Source organism: Danio aesculapii, chromosome 20, assembly GCF_903798145.1.
Source record: "Danio aesculapii chromosome 20, fDanAes4.1, whole genome shotgun sequence".
Taxonomy (NCBI): Eukaryota; Metazoa; Chordata; class Actinopteri; order Cypriniformes; family Danionidae; genus Danio; species Danio aesculapii.
Window position 1 is genome coordinate 44,396,832 of NC_079454.1, and position 22,674 is coordinate 44,419,505.

The window sequence follows — 22,674 nt, forward strand, 5'->3', positions numbered from 1 at the left end:
CTTTTTTTCATAATGTCAAATACATTTGTATGGTTTGGTATTTTGTGGAATCGTGTGGATATTTTTAAGGATTCCTTAATGAATAGGAATGTCAAAATAACAGTGTTTAGTTGAAATATAATTTTTTTTTATTTTGAAGCACACTCATTTCTGTCAGATGGCTCAATTTTGTTAAACATGTTAAGAAAATAAAATGTTAATAATATACTAATTTGTAGTGAAATGTGTACAATCACATGCAAAATAAACATGATTATTATATAATTTTTGTTTTGAAATGTTAAATTAAGTACAATTACTTTGTCATTATGCAACTTGGTGTTTGTTTATTAAAAGTGTAGTTATATATATATATATATATATATATATATATATATATATATATATATATATATGTGTGTGTGTGTGTGTGTGTGTGTGTGTGTGTACAATATTTAATACATAAATATACCGTTTACACCTGGCTTATGTTCTTTTTGTTTGTTAGTGATCCTGAGATCCCTTAATGGGCCCTGTTTTTGATAGGAGTCACTGAACTACAGCTGAAGCCTGGTCCTGACGACATCTTTCAACTTGTTTTGTACGGCTTGTAACAACTAAAAACTTTCTCAAATGAATGTAATTCACCACATGGGTCGTACTTTGTTGTAAGAATCATATTTATGTACAGCAAACACATGAAATGTAAAATGTTTTGTTAGTTAGCGAGCGCTGTGGAGTGTTTGAACTGCCCTCTCTGTCCCACAATGCATCTCGGCACTCGGCCTTTGAAAAACCGGCGCGGCTAATTCAAGATGGCGGAGCTCGAGCAGCTGTTAGACGAGAGTGAGTAATAAAACTAACTCCTCGCTAAACCTTAAAAAATCCCCCTCTGAGTGTTTGTGCGGTTTAAAACGCTCTGTAAGGCGTGTTATTCGCCGTACATTTCACGTGTCTTTCATTGTTGTGACTGGTGTTAAAATAGACGCAAAGTTATTAGCGCTGAGGCTAACAAGCTAACAGTTAGCTTTCAGAGCCTACTACTATAAATAAATATCGAACCTGAAGAGATTTTCGCCTTAAAGTTTCATTATGGTGCTTTTTTATAATCAAAATTAATTTAATTACTGGTTTGATATTTCGCAGTGGTACGAAAATGGTTTAACTTTACATACATTTACAGAGTCGTAACTCGATGACAGCTGCTGGGTTTTGTTGTTCTTGTCAGTGTCAGTTTGTTTGTGTACTAAAACACTCTCCTTATGATAAATACATACTTTTAATATGTTAAAGACGCTCTTCATGTGTGAAAATGCGCTCTTTGTACGATACAGTACTTGTGTCTGGATTTATCTCATTCATCACAATAATTCACAGTGATTTTTTTTTTATGTCGGTCATGCATAGAGAAGCTTTGTTTTGATTGTATTAATGGGGATAATTGCGTAATCCGTCATCTGTTATCTTGCTTGATAATTATTACTTTTAATATTTGAGCAGCTTAAAACTGCAGAAAGATTATTATTTATTTCTAGCTTTGCTATATTTCAAGCATCAAAACAATCAAAGTATGTTACAGCTTTTTTCACTGAACAATAAACCATGTCCTGATAGATATTTGAGCATAAAAAAGGCTATCATGCATTTTTGCAATGATTATCAGGAATAAACCACTAAAATCCCATTAAGTGTAACAGTAGTTTATCTCATCAGGCTAAGATCAAGAATGATATGATGTCGTTATTCAAGAACAATTTAGGAATCACTGTCAGCTCTTACATGTTAATTTTAATTTTATATCTTTATGTTTTTACATTTCATTTCAAACCACATTTCTTTGTCAACAAATGGTTTAAAATATAAATATTATATAAATAATAAATATAAAATATTAATTTATATAATATAAATTAAACGAAATTTAGTTTGATAGCACTTAATTTTATAAGTACAGGTTAGAATGTAGTATGATATTTAATTTGTACTTAAAAAGCCTGTTAAAGAAGACCATTATTTCACCAATATTTTGATATATTTAATTTTCATTCATTCATTTATTTTCTTTTCGACTTAGTACCTTTATTAATCTGGGGTTGCCACAGCGGAATGAACCGCCAATTTATCCAGCATATGTTTTACGCAGTGGATGCCCTTCCAGCTGCCACACATCACTGGGAAACATCCATACACACTCATTCACATTCATACACCACAGTCAATTTAGCGTACACAATTCACCTATAGCGCATGTCCTTGGACTGTGCGGGAAACCGGAGCACCCGGAGGAAACCCACGCAAACACGGGGAGAACATGCAAACTCCACACAGAAATGCCAACTGACCCAGCCGAGGCTCAAACCAGAAACCTTCTTGCTGTCAGGCGACAGTGCTACCCACTGCGCCATCGCGTCATTTTATTTATCATTTTAAATATTGATATTTTTACAGTTACTTTCAAACCTCAATTTTGTTTGTCAACAGAAAGTTTAAAACAATCTAAAATTAAATGAAATTTAGTTCCATGGCACATAATTTTATAAGTACAGGTCAGAATGTAGTTTGGTATTTAATTTGTACTTAAAAATACCTGTTGAAGTAGACCATTATTTCACCAATATTTCGATATATTATTACATAAGTTATTTAAAGCATTAAAGTAAATGCTTTTCTTCTGTGTATATAAGTCAGTTAGGGTTGTTTTATTTTACAATTATTACTGAAGTAGTAAAAATGAAAGTAGTCTTTACATTTTTGTTTTTAAATCTACTTTTAGTAGTATTTTTTCTTACAGTACTCAAAGTCAGCTCTATTGTCAGTTCAACCACATGTACAGGACATACAGAGAATCTATACTGCGTTACTCTCAGACCCTTGGTGCCTGCCTAACATATAATATTAATACAAAAAGAGGAGTTTTAAGAAGAAATTAAAATAAATGCAATTACACATATCATATAATCTGAAAATATAAGTAAAAATTAAAATTTGTAAACGATACAATTACACTTAAGGGCACATGACAAGTAGTGCAATCCCGAGTTGTGCAGATGCAAAACAGTATACAGTGCAAAAAGTACAGTATAATGCAAAACAGTATAATTATAATAATTAACATAATAATACAATTCAATATTTATTTATAAAGCACATTTTAAAACAGCCAAAGTTGACCAAAGTGCACAGGAATAATAATGACAGAGAAGAAAATAAAACGTAAAAATAAATAATAAATAAGTAAAAGCAATAAAAAGTAGTCAAGGAGTATTAAAGAGAAAATATGTCTTCAAAATGGACTTAAACATAGAAATAGAGGGGGAAAGCCTAATGTGAATTGGTAGTGTTCCGGAGTTTAGGAGCAATTGCAAATGCTCGATCACCACATTTTTAAAGCGTATTTATGAAATTCATTATCTAAGATGTCCAAGTAAAAAAAAAAAAAAAAAAAAAACATTTCAAGCCTTCCTATTACTGAGCTGGAAGGGCATCCACTGCATAAAACATATGCTGGAATAGTCGGCGGTTCATTTTGCTGTGGCGACCCCTGATAAATAAGGGAGTTAGCTGTAGGAAAATGAATAAAAGAAGCTTATTTTTTTTTTATTTTTTTTTTTTAAGCTTTTTTAAATGTAAAACACAAGTGTAACCACCACTTTATATTGCCTTGGAGCTGAACTATAGATAATACCATGCGCTAAAACCACCTTTAATCCGCCTGATAATCTGACTTTACCTCAGTGTTGCATTAATCATTTTTAAGATTTTTTTTGTTTGGACCTCTTAATCATATGTTGCTTTTATGTGTTGTAATACATCAAACTTTTTGTTCTCTTCGCCTTCAGGCTCTTCAGCTAAAGCACTTGTTAGCTTAAGAGGTAAGTTTTTGTTTCTAACACTCACACATCGCCAGTATCATTTAGACATTATCACAAGATGTCTTCTAACATTTCCTACTGTTATTATGCTCTTCTGCAGAAGGAAGCTTGTCTAATACTCTAAATGAGAAGAATAATTTACCGAAATCTCAGAACACAAGGGGACGGAGCAGTTACGTTTCTATGGAAACGGTAAGTTGCTATCAATTCCTCATAATTTTGCTGTGCCTCCAGGTTTGCTTACAGTAGTAGCAGTTTTACATCTGAAACTGTCTTCACACTAGACAGGGTTAGTCTGATTAAACCGTAATCTGCTGTGATTGCTGTGTTTTTTTTACTGCAGTTCATTTGATGATATGAACTCAAATTAGGGCTGCCTGATTATGGGGAAAAATCGTAATCACGATTTTTTTGGGCATAATTATAATCGTGATTATTTAAAACTAAGTAAATGAGCAATTCCATACAAATGTCAACCTTGCCATGAAAAAAATTAAGTTTTAGTCTGCGCCAATAGCCTGATGGTTAGTGCGTCGACACATGGCACCTAGGTGTTTACAGCGACCCGTGTTTGATTCCTGGCTCGAGGTCCTTTGCTGACCCTTCCCCTATCTCTGCTCCCCATGCTTTCCTGTCTCTAAATCTCCATTGTCCTATCACAGTAAACGTGAAAACCTCTAAAAAATTATTTAAAATTATTATTATTATTTTTTTTTTTACCAAAATACAGAAACCGTTTCTAAGTATTTTGTGTAAGCAAGTATTTTACAGTACTCAAAAATATCTGTTAATGTTTTCAAACTATCAGATTTGATTTATCAAAGTCACATTCATAACAGAGAGATGTCACATCCATAACGATGCTTTTTCCTTGTAAATGCAAAAATCTTAAATAAAATAAAAGCAATCATGGTTGTTCTATAGAGCAGTGTTTCCCAACCCTGTTCCTGAAGGTACACCAACAGTACACATTTTCAACCTCTCCCTAATCAAACACACCTGAATCAACTTATCATAACATCAGAAGAGACTCCAACACCTGAAGTTAATGGGTCAGAAAAGGGAGACATCCAAAATATGTACTGTTGGTGTGCCTCCAGGAACAGGGTTGGGAAACACTGCTATAGAGAGCCGACTATTGTCCTTTTGATTAGCATTATTTTTTGGGGGCTTGAGCAGTTTGATTTTCAGAATTTCTACAAAGCATGCTGACTTTTTTAGTCACATCCATAACGCATGTTTATTTTTTCTCATTTAAAGTACAAAACATGTTTACAGATTGATATTTTTCTGGTCCTTTATCTCTGTGGTCAGTTTTTCTGGAAAAATAAACAGATGTTTCAATATAATGTTAACGTATACTTTCGATGTGAATTTATGGTTTTAGTTTTCACTGCAAATCTCACATCCATAACGCTGGAACTGCTCATTTATATATAAAATACGCCTTTAAAGATTGTTACTGAAGCAAAATGGGACAAGGTAAACAAAAAGTTCTCACAATTATGAAAAGGGGAAAAAATTTAATAAAATATGAAACAAACTGTGCATCTTCACTGCAGGAAATATCTTAATTTGTTTCTTATTAAAGCTACAAGAGTCCTTGAGTCAAGAGCAGTGAGTGATTTTGTCTTTTGTTTGATTAGTGTGATAAAAACATTTGGCAGCAGGATTATAACGCACTGTCACTTTAAACGCTGTGCAGTTCTGATTTACATGTCTTTTCAATCTTAACTCTGTAAGTTAATTTAATACATAACAAACAAGGGTTAATATGAATAAACTAAACGCCACGTTTTGACACATTTTTGCATGTATTTGACCATTAAAGCTTCACCTTAAGATAACTTTAGGTGTGTTTGTTCCAGGGACGGGGCAGTAATTTATTAATTGGGTCTGTGTATGTATATGTAAATCCAGAGTGCTAAAGCATTCACTGTCATAGGATGCAGATTTTATCATTCAAGATGTAAAAGCAAAAATACAGACATTCCTTCAAAATTTTCAACCCCACGGAAGCAGGCAGAAGTATATTGAAATTTAGCCCGTTTACATAATGTTTTGATGTTTAGGGTAATAACTGCAAGTAATTATTAACATATGTCTTTGCTGCTAATATTTTCATGTTTCTTGCAAGTTAACATGTAAAATACAAACGATCACCAAAATGTTAGCTACAATAAAAAACCTGCCAAATAAAGGTTTTTATTTAATACTGAAAACAATGCGATTATATTATCATATCTCTCTCACTACTCATTTTATTAGGCCTACTTATAGTCTCCTTTCTAGACCAGCAAATAAGAATAGTCAGTTGAACAGTTTCGTTTTCAGAGCTGCTGCCTTAATTCGAGCAATAAAGAAGAAAAAAGCGCTCATATGAGTAAAGTGTGGAGCAACAGTTGGACATTTCTATTTTTGTGCAATGGAGGGGAATTTAAATTTAATTGACAAACAATGACTAAAGGACACTGTTAATCATCAATATTAAATTTCATTCATAATTCTCCCTACATTAATTACATGCTTTCTATTTAGGATTGTCTATGTTAAAAACTATTTTTGTCTGCGTGGGCCAGCCTTCAGTTAGAGTGGGCCAGTGCCACCCTGGCCCTTATGTAGCCTCGCCACTGGTTTGTGCTCTGCTCGTCTCTGAGGCTGAGCACACACACACACACACACACGCTATTAAAAACATGAACGAATCGGATACACATCAATAAATGTGCGCTATTGACTTCCATGCTATTACATTGAAGTGGTTCTATTAAAGAGTTAATTCTTGATAGAATACAATCTTACTAGCCTTTTTTTTTTACAGTGAAACATTTTGCTTTGTGTGAGGATGTTTGAGATCTGAGTGTCATCTACACTTTCTGTCATGTCACTAACACATTGAGATTAACAATTATTCATTGATCTACACATGACGATCGAATGACATGACATCTCCAGCCCAAACCATGAGGAGCAGATTACAAGTGTGAACAGTGTTAATGTTTACTGTGTCTTAATATGTCCCGTCTGTTATTTACTTCAGCCAACGCGGAGCTCTAAGAGGAGTCGACTGTCATGTGAGGATGAGGAGCGGCCGATTGCCTCCAGATCTCCCAGGAGGAGCCAGAGGGTTACCACTGTGCCTCAGGTCAGAGAGAAGTCCAGGATCTTTTTTTTTTTTAAATATTATTATGTTTTTATTTCTTAAATAGTATTAGATTTACATCAGATACATGTTAGTGATCATACATCCGAATACACTCACAAATATAGGCACACATACTGTACATCTGCTTTCTCTTTCAGTAATCTATGCTTTTCTCTGTGCGCATGTAAACTCAGTTAAATTCATCTTTATTTCTATAGCACTTTTACAATGTAGATTTTGTCAAAGCAGCTTAACATAGAAGATGATAGTAAATTGAAACTGTGTCAGTCCAGTTTTCAGAAGTTCAGTTTAGTTCAGATCAGTGTGGTTTAATTGTCACTGCTGCAGGGCTTGACGTTTACTTTTTTCAGGAGCACATGCGCTCATAAGTTGAAAAATTTAGGAGCATATTAAAGAACATTAGGAGCGCAGGGATAATATATAAAGTAAATAGTGTTTTTGCTTAATAAATGTTCATGAGGAGATCTTTAAAAGCAAAGCGGTTTCATTCATTTCAATACAATAAGTACACTAGGATTTATTTTACTGTAACAACAGCTTAATATTTAATAATTATTTATAATTTAAGCTGTATGGAGTTTAGCTAGCGGTCTACAACAGGACTGGGATCTAATTGACAACTTTTAAAAATGTTAAGCACTTAACTCCTTTTGCATGACACATTGTTTCTTTTCAATGTAAGTAAAAAAAAAAAAGAGAGATCCAATATTTTACTCTTACTATCTATGTGCACCACTGAGAGGTCAAATCTGCTCTCTCTCTCTCTCTCTCTCTGCAGTAGTGTTGGTGCTGCTGAGAGATTGAGATGCACCAGCCAAAGTTTGCGCATAAAGTAATGCAAAAACTAGTACAATTAACATCGAAAGCGAAAGCAAAATCCCAGACATGTTCGGGCATGAGAATTCAAACAAGCCTGAAGGACTCAATTAGTTCAGGTGTGTTTAATTAAGGTTGAAACTAAACTGTGCCGAGCTGCCGCCCTCCAGGAACTGGAATTCACACCTGTGCTTTAGAGGATTTGGATTTCGCATGTAAACATATGTTATACATAGGAATAAAAAGAAAGAAAGGGAAAAAAAAGATAAGATCTGCTACAAAAGCAATCAACTCCAGAGAAAATAACTATGTACATATAGGGAGAGATCTATTGTATCAAACTGTTCAGGTTTATGAGATGATGCATAATTGCTCCGTTTATTCCAGAATTAAATAAGTTGTTTCATTTTTAGATTTTACAAATGCGGTAATTTGTTCCATTTTATACATTTTAGTTGTAATTTCATCTATGCATTTAGGGTTGGACAACCTTTTTGGTTGATAATACTCTTTTTGAGAGCCACCAACACGATATTTCTTAAATTTTTATCTCTTTCGAATCATTTTTCATGTATACATCCAAAAAATGAATCAAATCAAAGGCTTGGTCACAGATGTAATTATATTTTATAAGGTTTTTTATATTTCTCTCCAGTAGTTTTGTATAACAGAGCAGTCCCAGACAATGTGATAGTGATTCACATCTTGTTTTCCACATTTTCTCCAGCATATAGACACATTTCCAGCATGATGTGATTTCTGAGAGGGTGTGATATAATAGGTTTTTTGCAATCATGTGGTTCTGGTGACACGCGAAATTCAGATAGAGGGTAGGTATTTTTGCAATTTATACCATATTTCAATGGAGATATAAATATAAAATAACCACATATGTTGGGCCTGATCCTTACATCATGAAGATGGCAGAGTTTTCTACTGAACTAAAATATATTTGCCTGTCATCAAGGCGGTAGATACTGTATAAGCTATTACGCTACATGAAAAAGTACTATAGTAAATACTATAATGTTTGGAAGCATACTATATTTACTTAATTAAACTGTCGTAGTAATTTTATTGTTGCTGTGTACAACACAACTGTAGTAATAAACTAATTTTTCAATAGGCTTCCGTTTTTTACCCTATAATTTCACACTATCACAATACACCACAGTTTACACTAACGTTATAGCGTTTATTACAGTTTATCAGTTTAATATGCTACAGTGTTTTGTATTTTCCCCATGTGGATATCTTCCAGTCATCACGAAATAACAGATGAAAGCATACAAAAGCATGGATGCATATCTACATGATTATTTATGTTGTTTATTTTTTGTTTGGGGGAAAAGTGCTCCACAATAATAACCGTATAGTTTTGTCGCAAGGGTTGCATTTCTTTTTTGTTCTGTCGCTGAACTTACCATCAACAAACATTCACCACTGCTTTGCATATAGATGTTAACGTTACGGTTGTTTATTCCACCAAAACACCAGTAAAGACTTGGATTATTCTGAAACAAGACGGAGATTCCATTGCAGTGACTACATGGCAGGGTACATTATTTATATTCTCCTGGATTTTTGATAAGTGTGGTGGTGTTTGTATCTGATTTTTATATAACACATTAACATATTTAAACATAGCTAGGGCTGTATATCATCTTTATTAGAACTATCAAATGAATTGTCGTGATCAAAAAAGTTTGTACACATGGATTTATTGAAAAAATGTTTATTACATGCTCCCTTTTTCTGTTTTTTTTAGTCAGATTTTTTTTTAATTTCCCCCCTTTATGAGCAAAAACTTTTGGTAGTCTATAAAAGCTGTTCTGCATTTCTTATATTAGCTGATTTAAACAATTATAAACAACATAAAACATAAACATTTTAATGTTCTGATAGTGATTCCTATGTGGAAGAATCACTTCCTGCCCTCCATCTGAATTTTGCACGTCATCAATGACATCATGTGAAAACAACCTATACCTTATTAAACTCTTCAATTAAACTCTCTCCATGTCTGTGATTTAAAACATTTTCATTGATACCTCCATATTTTTGTCTACTTCTCATTGATTATAACAATTCCTTCTCCTACAGGATACATTTTTTATCTGAAAGAGACATGAACCGTCTGTCATGAAGATCAGTCAAATTGCATTTTCTGATTCTGAATGTTTGCCTTGCAGAAACTTACAAACGTCACAACCCCAGATAAAAGGGTTTCACAAAAAATTGGGCTGAGACTAAGAAACCTACTCAAACTACCCAAAGCACACAAATGGTGCATCTATGAGTGGTTCTATTCAAATATCGACAGGTATGTTTTGCAGATCACTCTGTTTGCTTTGTGTGATGTTAATTGTCACATTTTTATACGTGGTAGTTAACTTATAATATTAAAAATTAAGAGCATTGTTTCCCTTCTGTAAATAATGCATTGTAGCTTTGCGGTCATTATTATTATTTTTATTGTTGCATTTACTATTATTATTGATGTAGCATTGTGTTTCTACTATTGTTATTAATGGTTATATACACAACAATATGCCTTAAATGGTCTTTTTGACTGAATAACCGAACAGTTCATCCTAAATGATAGTGATAATTATACTATATACAGTTAGGTCCATAAATATTTAGACATCGACACAACATTTTTGGCTCTATACACCAACACAATCAATTTGAAATGAAATGACAGACTGTCAGCTTTAATTTGAGAGTATTTACATCCAAATCAGGTGACCCCTGTAGGAATTACAACAGTTTGCATATGTGCATCCCACTTGTTAAGAGTCCAAAAGTAATTGGACAGAAAAATAATCATAAATCAAACTTTCACTTTTTAATACTTGGTTGCAAATCCTTTGCAGTCAACTAGAGCCTTAAGTCTGGAACACACAGACTTCACCAGACAGTGGGTTTCATTCCTGGTGGTGCTCTGCCAGGCCTATACAGCAACTGTCTTCAGTTCTGTTGTAATTCTTACATCGTTCACCTGATTTGGATGTAAATTCCCTCAAATTAAAGCTGACAGTCTGCAGTTAAAGCACATCTTGCTTGATTCATTTCAAATGAATTGTGTTGGTGTGTATAGAGCCAAAAATGTTAGAATTGTGTTGATGTCCAAATATTTATGGCCCTAACTGTATATATGAATATATAACATACATGTTTGGTGAATATTCAAAATAAAATATATGCTTCAACGCAGACCTGGAGGGCAGTGAATAAACAGTCACAGGAGATGCATTTGAATGATTGTTAATACCAGGTGGAAATAGGGCCTGTAAATGTACTTATTACACTTTATTGTTAGCAAATAGCATGTATTAGCGGTATTGACATGTTATTTGATCTTTTGAAATTGTCAAATGTTTTTGTCTGTTTCTTTAGGCCTTTATTTGAAGGGGACAATGACTTCTGCCTCTGTTTGAAAGAGTCTTTTCCCAATCTAAAGACCAGAAAGTTGACCCGAGTTGAATGGGGAACAATCAGAAGGCTTATGGGCAAACCTCGAAGGTTGACCAACTTTTCAGTTTCTAACCTAATACAGTGATTACAACAAATGGGTATAAAGAATATTGAATAAAACAAAGTTAAATCACCTTATATCACCTTAAAAACTTTATTAATGCATCATCTGACAATACAAAAAAGTACAAGTGTGCAAAATGTTTTCGAGCTCTTCTTCAGTGTAAAGTTCATTGGTGCACACTTTCACATCTAAATGCTTAAAAATGTATGCAGGCACAAAAAAATGAAACCATAAAAAATGCATGCCACTGAAACGTACGCATATGTTAATATCATAAAATATGGTAGCAATGTTTGGTTTATGATCAAATACATTTCTTTCACAATTCACAGATCCTATTTTTGCTTCTATACATGTATATATCACAAAACCAAAAGTATTTCATAAAGTACATATTTTATCACTTACAAGTGTATTTTTCACACATCTAGATGTCACCAAAAAAGCTTTATTAGTATCTTGCATTTAAATACTTGGGCTAGTGTTTTAATGTTTGTATGTTGTTATTATTTAGATGCTCCTCAGCATTCTTTGCTGAAGAGCGAATGGCTCTGAAACAGAAGAGGCAGAAGATGCGTCTCCTGCAGCAGAGGAAAATCACAGATATGTCTCTATGCAAAGACCTGCCAGATGAGATTCCATTGCCCTTGGTCATTGGCACAAAAGTTACAGGTGAGGCTGATTATACACTGATATCTGCCTTTATCTAACATGATCAGCAAATAAGAAACAGATGCTTTGAAAAAGACTGGCTGTTTCTCAGTTCCAAAAATGCAGAGAATGGACTCGTGTTCTCGTGGAGACTAATCTTGCCAAGTTACCTCAGAACAACGAACTCAGGAGACCACGAGAACCGAACGCGTCCTGTGGAAATTGAGATGCTGCATTCTTCCTGATGGTCACATGACCTTCACTCATTTTTAACGGAAAATTATAAAAAAATTACAGCATTCATACAATGATTTTTCTTTTCAATAAATATATATGACATGCACAAGAGCATTACAAATATACCTTTACCGGCCACTTTATTAGGTACACCTTACTAGTACCGGGTTGGACCCCCTTTTACCTTCAAAACTGCCTTAATCCTTCATGTCATAGATTCATCAAGGTATTGGAAATATTCCACAGAGATTTAGGTCCATATTGACATGATAGCATCATGCAGTTGCTGCAGATTGGTCGGCTGCACATCCATGATTCGACGTGGCACAAGGTTCGACATGTTGTGCGTTCAGAGATGCTCTTCTGCATACCTGGGTTGTAACGAGTGGTTATTTGAGTTACCGTTGCCTTTCTATCAGCTCGAACCAGTCTGGCCATTCTCCTCTGACCTCTGGCATCAACAAGGCATTTGCACCCACAGAACTGTCACTCACTGGATAGTTTCTCTTTTTTGGACCATTCTCTGTAAACCCTAGAGATTGTTGTGCGTGAAAACCCCAGTAGATCAGCAGTTTCTGAAATACTCAGACCAGCCCATCTGGCACCAACAACCATGCCACGTTCAAAGTCACTTAAATCACCTTTCTTCCCCATTCTGATGCTCAGTTTGAACTGCAGCAGACCGTCTTGACCATGTCTACATGCCTAAATGCATCGAGTTGCTGGCATGTGATTGACTGATTAGACATTTGTGTTAACGAGAAGTTGGACAAGTGTACCTAATAAAGTGGCTAGTGAGTGTAGTTTGCACAATACAACTAAAGCATATTTTAATATGAATTTCACCAAATAAACACCCTTAATGTGTTCATGCCCTTATTGAGATTTTCATGTTAAAGTTTACCTTCACTGTCTCATTTAGGGAAACTCTTGAGATATTTAAGTTTTGTCTCTGAGCTTTAATACTAAAATGCTGTGCTTCACACCTCCTTTATTCTGCCACAATGAACAATGCAAGTTCTGCTCTCAAGTCTGCATCGGTGCATCCTCGATATCAAGAACTGATCCGGGTACTTTCACACGACCTCTGTTCTTCCGCTCTTGAGCATTGGAACTAAACTTTTGGCAGTTGACGATGACGTTACATGAGAACACGAGGATGCAACAGCCTGTTTCTTTCTAAAAGTCTTCAAGTTTTAGAGCAGAATAAGTTTAGAAACATGACATCTTGCTGAATGAAATCTCTAATGTCTAATAAAATGTCTCTTATGTCTAACGAAAACAAAACATGCCATTTTTATTTTCCAAAACACAGCTCGTCTTAGGGGTGTCCATGATGGCTTGTTTACTGGTCAGATTGACGCAGTGGATACCAGTGCAGCTACATATCGCGTGACCTTTGACAGAAATGGACTTGGCACGCACACTGTTCCTGACTACGAAGTGCTTGTAAGAAAAATTGTTGTCTAGACACAAATATTACAATGACATAAATCCACTATTTTCACAAAAACAATAACAATGTCGTTTGAGGTTAATGGCTAACACCATCATGTGTTTTCTCCCTCAGAGTAATGAACCTCATGAGACGATGCCCATATCTGCTTTTGCTCAGAAACAGCGGCCACCACGTTTCCAAAACTTCCTGACCCCTCCTCGGGGGTCATACACAGGCTCAACACAGTCCATCTTAATGGTAATCTGGTTCTGGAAATTGAATTCAATGTCCACTCCAGTGTAGAAAAGTAATAAAATACACTTTTATTAATAAAATTAAATCCAGTGAAAAAGTAAGATAAACTAAGATACAAATAGCAGAAACAAAATCCTTACTTCCCCGGTTGAGAATAAAGGGCCTACATTCAGTATACAGAAGTCAAAAGGCGCAAAGCTTGTTTGTACATTTCAGCTTTTATATTCATCATGCATAGATAACGATCAACTCTGTGACCGTGTTGGGAGACAGTGTTCAGAAACGGTGCATAGATCATTCATAAACACAGGTGCATAACCTAATTAAATTCTACATTCAAAGAGCATGCTTATCAATGAGGAGATCCTTCGGGGAGACAGATACATAGTCATCCGAGTATGTTATAATACATAAATCAACATTTAGGCAGTTTTTATCATCAACCTGCATACATAGTGTGCCTACACATTCATGCACTGAAAGTCATGTGTGTAAACTGAGCAGTGAGGTCAGCCAAAGTTCCTTTAGCTGGTTTGTTGGTTCGGCGCGGCCTCTCTCCTTTCTCTACGCTTGGCTTCATTATTAAGAGTGGTGCTTTTACGCATTGGAATATCAGAAAACATCAGTGATTTTTTTTGTTTCTCATATGATTAATGTCATCAAACCAATCAGACACCACAAACTCTGTTGAGAGAGGAATAAATGAGCCTAATGAAAGTTATGCGGTGAATGTGCTAAATGCAATTTAAGAAAATGCAACACTGTATTTTGATGTGTATATATATATATATATATATATATATATATATATATATATATATATTCTCCTCAACTTTTATCTTTTTTGACCCGGCTGGGCTATTGCTCAGATGACACGTCAAACAGACATGGGTGCTCCTGCCAAGTTTACACTAGTTTTTCCTCCATTTCTTGGGTCCAAATAGACAGAAAAGAAGCCCATAACTTCTCCCCCAACCTCCTGCTGGCCTGCAGATACCCATACTAGTGGATGCTCCTCTCTCATTGGCTGTAGGTCATCGCCGATGTTATTTACAATCAGAACATATTTCACACGGCATGATTTGAATCGCTGACAGGTTCAGATATTTAGCATGCTAAATATCTGACAGGTGTCGGCGATTCATCTGCAATTCTCTCAGATGGCGTCTTTGATAGTTCACACTGTGTGATTGTTACTCACGGAAATGAGCACCGATTTGCCTGTGATTTCAGGCATTTGTCGGCGATTTCTCAAAACCTGTCGCCGAGTCAAAATCGGGGCCTCCAGTGAAATTTTATTTTCTTCAAATATTTCCCAAATGATGTTTAACACGCCAAGGAATTTTTCACAGTATTTCCTATAATATTTTTTCTTCTGGAGAAAGTCTTATTTGTTTTATTTTGGCTAGAATTAAAGCAATTTTAATTGTTTTAAAACCATTTTACAGTCAAAATGATTATCCAATATTTGTTTTGATTGTCTACTGGACAAACCCATCATTATACAATGATTTGCCTAGTTACTCTAACTCACCTAATTAATCTAATTGACCTAGTTAATTAATAAAAAATGTATTTATTTAGAAACCAAATACCCAATCTTTGAAGACATATCTGTGTCATATTGGTAATTTTGACTATTATTGGGTCATTCATACATTTCAGTGTTTGATATTATGATTTGTGTACTTTGCATGCTTAAATGAACATTCTGGGTTGTAACTGAAACTTCAGGATGCACTTAGCTGTAATCGTTTTTGTATAATAGTTTGTATTAACTTTACAGTTTTTTTATTTCAATCATTAATTTTCTTCTCGGGTTAGTCCCTTTATTAATCAGCAGAATGAACCGCAAACTTATCGAGCACGTTTTACGGAGCGGATGCCCTTCCAGCCAGAACCCAACACTGGGAAACACCCACACACTCTTTCACACACTCACATACACTACAGTCAATTTAGCTAATTCAATTCACCTATACCACATGTCTTTAGACTGTGGAGGAAACCAGAGCACCCGGAGGAAACCCACGCGAACATGGGGAGAACATGCAAACCACACATAGAAATGCCAACTGTCCCAGCCGGGACTCAAACCAGCGACCTTCTTGTTGTGAGGCGATTGTGCTATCCACTGCGCCAACATGCTGCCCTTTTTTATTTCACATAAAATTTTATTAAAATTAATTGAATTAAGTATAAATAAATAAAACAATCCCACAGATTTGTAATGATGTTCAGTATAAATTCAGGGTCTTTTTGCCGAACACTGACACAAAATGTTGATGTTCCTTAATCATTTTCCGAAATCTTTAGGAAAGTTAATCATAGTCTCTCCTTGCTCTGTTCTCAGGATAATGACCCTCTGTTCAGTCAGTCCCCCTGGAGAAGTAAACTGACAGGAACTGATGGAGAGACTCTGGGTGGATTTCCTGTCAAGTTTCTTGTGCAAGTGGTGAGAATCCCAATCACTGGTGTTACTTATGTATTTGCCATTTATTTTACACCGAATTTCAACTTTTGTTTTATTCCTCTAGACTCGCCTGTCCAAAATCCTCATGATTAAAAAAGAACACATAAAGCATTTAAAGGAGATGAATACAGAAGCTGAGAAACTGGTGAGATTTTGTCGAGCTCGTTTTTTTTTTTTTTTTTTTTTCGTTTTTTTTTTTATTATGCTGGTATGATTTTTATTTATTTTTTTCTATCCACTACACATTTTTACCCTGATTTAGAGTTTTGGTGAGTGGAAGAATCAGATATTATATAGAGTTGATAGAATTTCAGAAATTTGATTCTGACGGGCATCACTTTAAACTTCATGACTAGGCCTGTCACAATAATCAACATATCGACTTATGGTACAACACATGGACATGAGCTCAATTAATTTTGGTGATGCAATATATATCGCCCATACATAAAAACCAGTTCCAGCAACATTTTAGCTGATTGTGCAACATCTATCTCTATTGGAGGCGTCAGTGTCCGTATGGTTAAAATCACACTATAGTATTTATTATAAATTACTAGAGTGTATTTTCATGTGGGTGTCTGACAGCTGAAAATAGATCTGGCGGCAGATATCGCAGCCTCTGTTATTTTATACCTTGCACTTTTTTTGTCAACATTTATACTTAGGATATGCGTTTTCACATTCTGACTTCAGAGCCTAATAATTACATTTTTAAAATGACCATAAATAAATGAAATATTCTTCAGAATAAATTGTGTGTTCTTTAGAAGAGTGTATATGCTATTATATTGTCATTCTGGCATTATATGAGTGGCATAAATGGTCTTAAAAAAGCAATAATATTGTTTATCACAATATATTTTGGTGTAATATATCCTACAACAAAAAAATAGATATCGTGACAGGCCTATTTATGACAACGATGTACCCAAAAAGTTTTTCTCTTTGCACAAATCTCAGTTTTTACAAATCCACAAAAATGGCCAAAAGTGTTATATCACATATGCCGGCTCAGTATTTGGCACTGTCATATATTTAGTAAACAGTATCTGCAGGGGAAAAGGACGTAAAGGTAGGGGCTTGGTGCTGGTGTGTGTATGTAGAATTTGCAGTGTGTGTAAGATGTGTCTTCTCTTTTGGTTGCAATGCTTTAGCAAAAACTTGAGCAACAACAAAACTACCACATACTCGTTGTGTTTGTTTGTGCTTGAATTTAGTCTAAAACTCCCCCTAACATGGGTAATGAGTGCATGTTCTGTCTGCGGGCAGTGTGGGAATTAGAAAATGATGCTGTGTTAAAGGTGGCAGTACTGTTGCTCAAAGGTTAGCACTGTTGCCTCACAGCAAGAAGGTTGCTGGTTTGAGTCCCGGCTGGGTCAGTTGACATTTCTGTGTGGAGTATGGATGTTCTCCCAGTGTCTGTGTGGGTTTCCTTCGGGTGCTCCAGTTCCCCCACAGTCCAAACACATGTGCTATAGGTGAATTGGATAAACTAAATTGGCTGTATTGTATGTTTGTGAATGAGAGTGTATGAATGTTTCCCAGTACTGGGTTGCAGCTGGAAGGGCATCTGCTGTATAAACATATGCTAGATAAGTCGGCAGTTCATTCCACTGTGGTGACCCCTGATAAATAAAGGGACTAAGCCGAAGGAAAATGAATAAATGAATGTTGTGTTAAAGGGAAAGTTCTTCCTAAAATCTAAATTCTGTCATCATAGTCACACGACCTGTTCCAAACATAATATACACAAAATAAGTAGAATAAAGGCTGTACACCAAGTAATCTTTCCCCCTCATTGTTGCTCTGCAGAAGTCGTACTCCATGCCGATCGGGCTGGATTTGCAGAAGAGATACGCCACAACAGTACTGGACCTGGAACAGCTCAATAAAGACCTCAACAAAGTCCTTCATGAAGTACAACAGTTTTGCTTTGAGGTACAGAGGTTTCTTCTGCCCGTTTATTCACCAAATTCTCTATGCATGATGTAAGTTTAAAGCCACTTACTGTTGTTTGATGGTTTTGTGTTCAGCTGGCCCCAGATCAGGGCATGCAGCCTGCAGATCAGCCCAGTGAACTGCGGAGACGCTGTGAAGAGGAGTCTCAGGATGTCCTGCGTCAGAATAACACATTAGCGAGTGGAGAGCCGCGCGTCCAGAACACTGAACTCACTCAACTCATCTCTCGCCTCACAGCGCTGCTCCTGCAGATCAGGGTAACACTTTCTGCTCCAGAACAATTCAACTTCTTTCTTGCTTTCTGTTCTCTTTCTTTCTCGCGTTCTTTAATTTTCTGTTTCAAATTTATTTATTTCTTTATTGTTTTTCAAATTCAATCCACTTTATTGGCATGTAGTAGTAGTTATTTTAGTAGTAGTAGTAGTAGTCATTGTAGTAGTAGCGATTGTAGCTGGGGTTGTTGAAGTAGTAGTTGTTGTCGGTGTAGTAGTATCATAAGTAGTAGATGTTGTAGTAGCAGTTATTGCTGTAGTAGTCGTAGACGTTGTTGTAGTAGTATCAGTTGTAGTAGACGTTGTAGAAGTATCAGTAGTAGTAGACATTGTAGTAGTAGTAGTAGTCGTGGTTGTGGCTGTAGTAGCAGCAGCATTAGTAGTTGTAACATAAGTAACTTTTTTGGAGTAGTTTTATCATTGTAGTGATTTATCATTATTGTTGTCAGTTATTATTACTACTTACTAGTAATTATTATTACTTTCTTTTTGCTGTCATTATTACTATCATACATTACAAGCATTGTTGTCACTCCTTACCACTGACTGCTTTCTTTCGATTTGTTTTATTTATATCCATTATACTTGCTTCATTTATTGACTGTTATTGTCCCTTATGTATGTACTCTGACCTGTCCGACAAGTTACTTTTACATGCACACACACGTACATATACACACAACTGCCAGTAGCCGACTGTATTGTTGTTGTTTGTTTTTTGTTGTTTTTTTGCTGATGTTTCATTTGTATGATCCTAATTTGTGTACCTTTTGCATATTCTAATAATAAAAAAGGAATGGCATCCTCTGCATAAAAATAAATAAATAAATAAAACTCATCCTACAATTTTAGCTTTTTTTTTTTTTTTTTTGGAATTCTAAAGTTACGTTTTTCCTTTTTCTGTCTTTAATTGAGACTTTACATCATTTATTTCATGACTTTTCTGACATCTTACAATTTTTCTTTTTTCCTGGACTTTACATCTAAAAAATATATTTTTCTTCTATGAATTTATTCATTGGGTGTCTTTTTTTTCTTTCTATTGTTGCTTTTTTTACTCTCTGAATTGACTTTACATCTCAATGTAAACATTGCTGTGAATTCTCTTTTTTCTACAAATTAAAAAAGGAAAATTGTGTTACTTTTTGATAATTCTTCCATTTGTGCAGTTGTGGGTTTGTCACTTTTTCAGAACATGAAAAAATTGTGAATTTTCTTTTTAAATTTACTTTAACGATCTGATTTCCATGATGCAGCTTGATCACTAAATCGAACTGCTCCGTTACGTTGTTCAGCATTTCCCCATGTAACACACTGAATCCTGATCCATTTTCTCTCCTTATTTGATGCAGTGTTTGGCTGAAGGAGGAGACCTGAATTCATTTGAATTCAAATCACTCACAGATTCTCTGAATGACATTAAAAGTTCAATAGATGACTCCAACCTCAGGTAATAATTCTTTCGATTTCTACTGTTTTCCGTCTTTCATTTACATTATGTTTGAAGATGCTATCTTCTGACATCTTTCCAAAGTCAAATTTAAGCACTTTCCAGTTGCATTTTTGCAGTACTTTACAACTCTGGAAGCTTACATACTTTCATACATTTACAAACTTCATCACATTATAGCAGATTATTATCATTATTGTATTCTATAGTACAGTATTAGCATTCTAAGGAAAAATAATTGAATGGCATATTTGACCTAAGCTCAATTGATTTACTGTCCTTTACTCTATCAAATGTCATTTACTTCCATCTTAAATATGAATTTTCATCTTAAATTTATAGTTCCTTTAATGTCAAAGGGCACAGATATAAAAAAAGACTACAGAGCTTGCTATAGGCTGATGCTTAGACTCCAGAGTCTTCATTTTATGCAAAAGCAGAGAGATTTATTTGAATTTTATTGAAATACTTCATATAAATACATTAAATTGTTTATTACTACCTATGTAGTAAAATGTTATTACAAAAGCATTGCATTTTCAAGCAGTTCAAATCACTTTATCCAAAATATAAGCATGTAAACAGTTACCCTGGAAACAGTAGATTTAAAAAATATCCAAGCATTTTCAAGAATTTCCAGCACCCATACAAACCCTGTAAAAGAACTCAGTCATGCCCTCTCCATTTAAAGCTATAGTTCACCCAAAAATGAAAATGTTCTCATTTAGTCTTTCTCCATTTGTTCTAAACGTGTTTGAGTTTCTTTCTTTTGTTGAACACAAAAGAAGATGTACAGAAGAATGCTGGAAAAAAACACTCATGGTATTTCTGTTCCTATTATGGATGTCAGTGGCTGTTTGTTTTTATTTTTTCAACATTCGTCAGAATATCTTGTTTTGTGATCATAAAAATGTTTGCTATTTAATAACCTTATTAAAATAAAACGCACAAATCTATAATTCCCTGGCTTTCAAATGTGTATATTCCTTCTAACATTGTTATTTTATTAAAATTACCAAACACAAGAGTTCTGATTATTTCTACCTAGAACTACTGTAGCACATGCATTTCAGCGTCTGCTACTTTTTCCCATGACATTATATATCTTTTGCTCTGTTGCCTAACAACTTCCTGCTAAACAAAACTTTCTGTTTGCAAAAACATAACTTAACTTCAGAAATGTATTTCCAAACAGCATATTCAGTGTCAAGAAAAAGCCTTCTCCTTTGCTTGTGAAACTGAACATAAAATCAGGTGGTCTAATGATAGTAGCCTATACATTTATAGGCTGTATTACCAAAAAGAAAAGAGAGATATTTTAGCATGATGACTTGATTAAACATGATGGCAGACATTCAACGCTTTATTTTAATATCTCAGTAAAAGCTTTGAATGTAAACATGACGTGATATTATGACGTCTTATATGAGATTGGTCAGAATGACTGCTTTAATAATTCTGCTAGTCCCAGTTTTAAGTTGTCCAATAATCCGTCTTCTACAGTTGTTTTCAGGATAACGTGGAGATCCATGTAGCACACATACAGAGTGGCCTGAGCCAGCTGGGAAACCTCCACGCTTTCTCTGCCAACAACACCAACAGAACGTGACTGAAATAAGCTTGCACATCTCCCAGAAATGCAGACAGCAACTCGCCTCTTCAGTTCCCCACCTGTTCTTTTGTGTTCATCCTGTTTGACGTTACGAAAGGTCAGAATGTGAATTCAATATCTGTACATGCACAAAGTGTTCAAATCCCATACGCAGACACCAAAGTGTCTTGGATGAAAATGTTCAACTAGCTAGCAGAAAAAGAAAGTTGAGTGTGAAGTTTTTTGTAACAGTTTGACATCAATTCAGATGTTGCTCACACTCAAATCGCTCAAGTTTCCCCTTTATTATTATTATTATCGCTGGTTTCCAAATGGGGTGTTTGCTGAATGACACTTCTTATCGGTGTAGTTCGTTTGAGGGAAAACGTTTTGCGTCATTTTATTACTCGTTTTAAAGCGTTCGACTTTGAGTGTCCTGAGAAAAGAGGTCCGTTTCTGTCTGTTTTAAACTGTTCTGTTTTAAATATGTACATTGTAGATATCTGTACAGTTCACTCAAAATATATCAATAAATCAATCCTATATAGTGTAACATGGACATTTTTTGACATGCCAGATTTTGGTATTTTTGCAAAGCAACTGATTTACAAGACAGCTGCATAATCCCAAACAGTCTGTCTTGTCAATAGAAGACAATAAATCAACCCCACTGGTGTGTTTTTAAAATGCGTTCGTTTTATCGGGAGTTTTTTAACCTGTAAGTGCATGCACGACACACAACGTTTGTAAATAAATGTATTATCTTCAGAAAGGCTCGGTCTGTATTTTGATGTTTTATAGATTCTTTTTTTATTAGGAATGTACAATGTCTCCATCTTCATAACTGTGCAATAATCACACACAACAATATACAATAACATCTGAAATTTACAATAAATATCGGATTTTTTTTTCAATCGTTAGATGTTCTTAAAAGCTTCAGATAAAAGTCTTTGTGCTAGTTCACC

General features: G+C 34.9%; 1 protein-coding gene across 1 annotated transcript; it reads left to right on the forward strand.

The window, feature by feature from the left end:
* The first annotated feature begins 770 nt into the window (after positions 1–770).
* lin9 (lin-9 DREAM MuvB core complex component) lies at positions 771–22,475 on the forward strand. The gene is made up of 15 exons (XM_056481230.1): positions 771–825; positions 3,819–3,851; positions 3,952–4,043; positions 6,892–6,996; positions 10,026–10,156; positions 11,236–11,361; positions 11,892–12,049; positions 13,581–13,714; positions 13,836–13,961; positions 16,312–16,413; positions 16,496–16,576; positions 18,247–18,372; positions 18,468–18,650; positions 20,018–20,115; positions 21,619–22,475. The coding sequence occupies exons 1-15, from the start codon at positions 795–797 to the stop codon at positions 21,722–21,724; spliced, it is 1,632 nt and encodes a 543-aa protein (XP_056337205.1). The 5' UTR covers positions 771–794; the 3' UTR covers positions 21,725–22,475.
* The last annotated feature ends 199 nt before the right edge of the window (positions 22,476–22,674 follow it).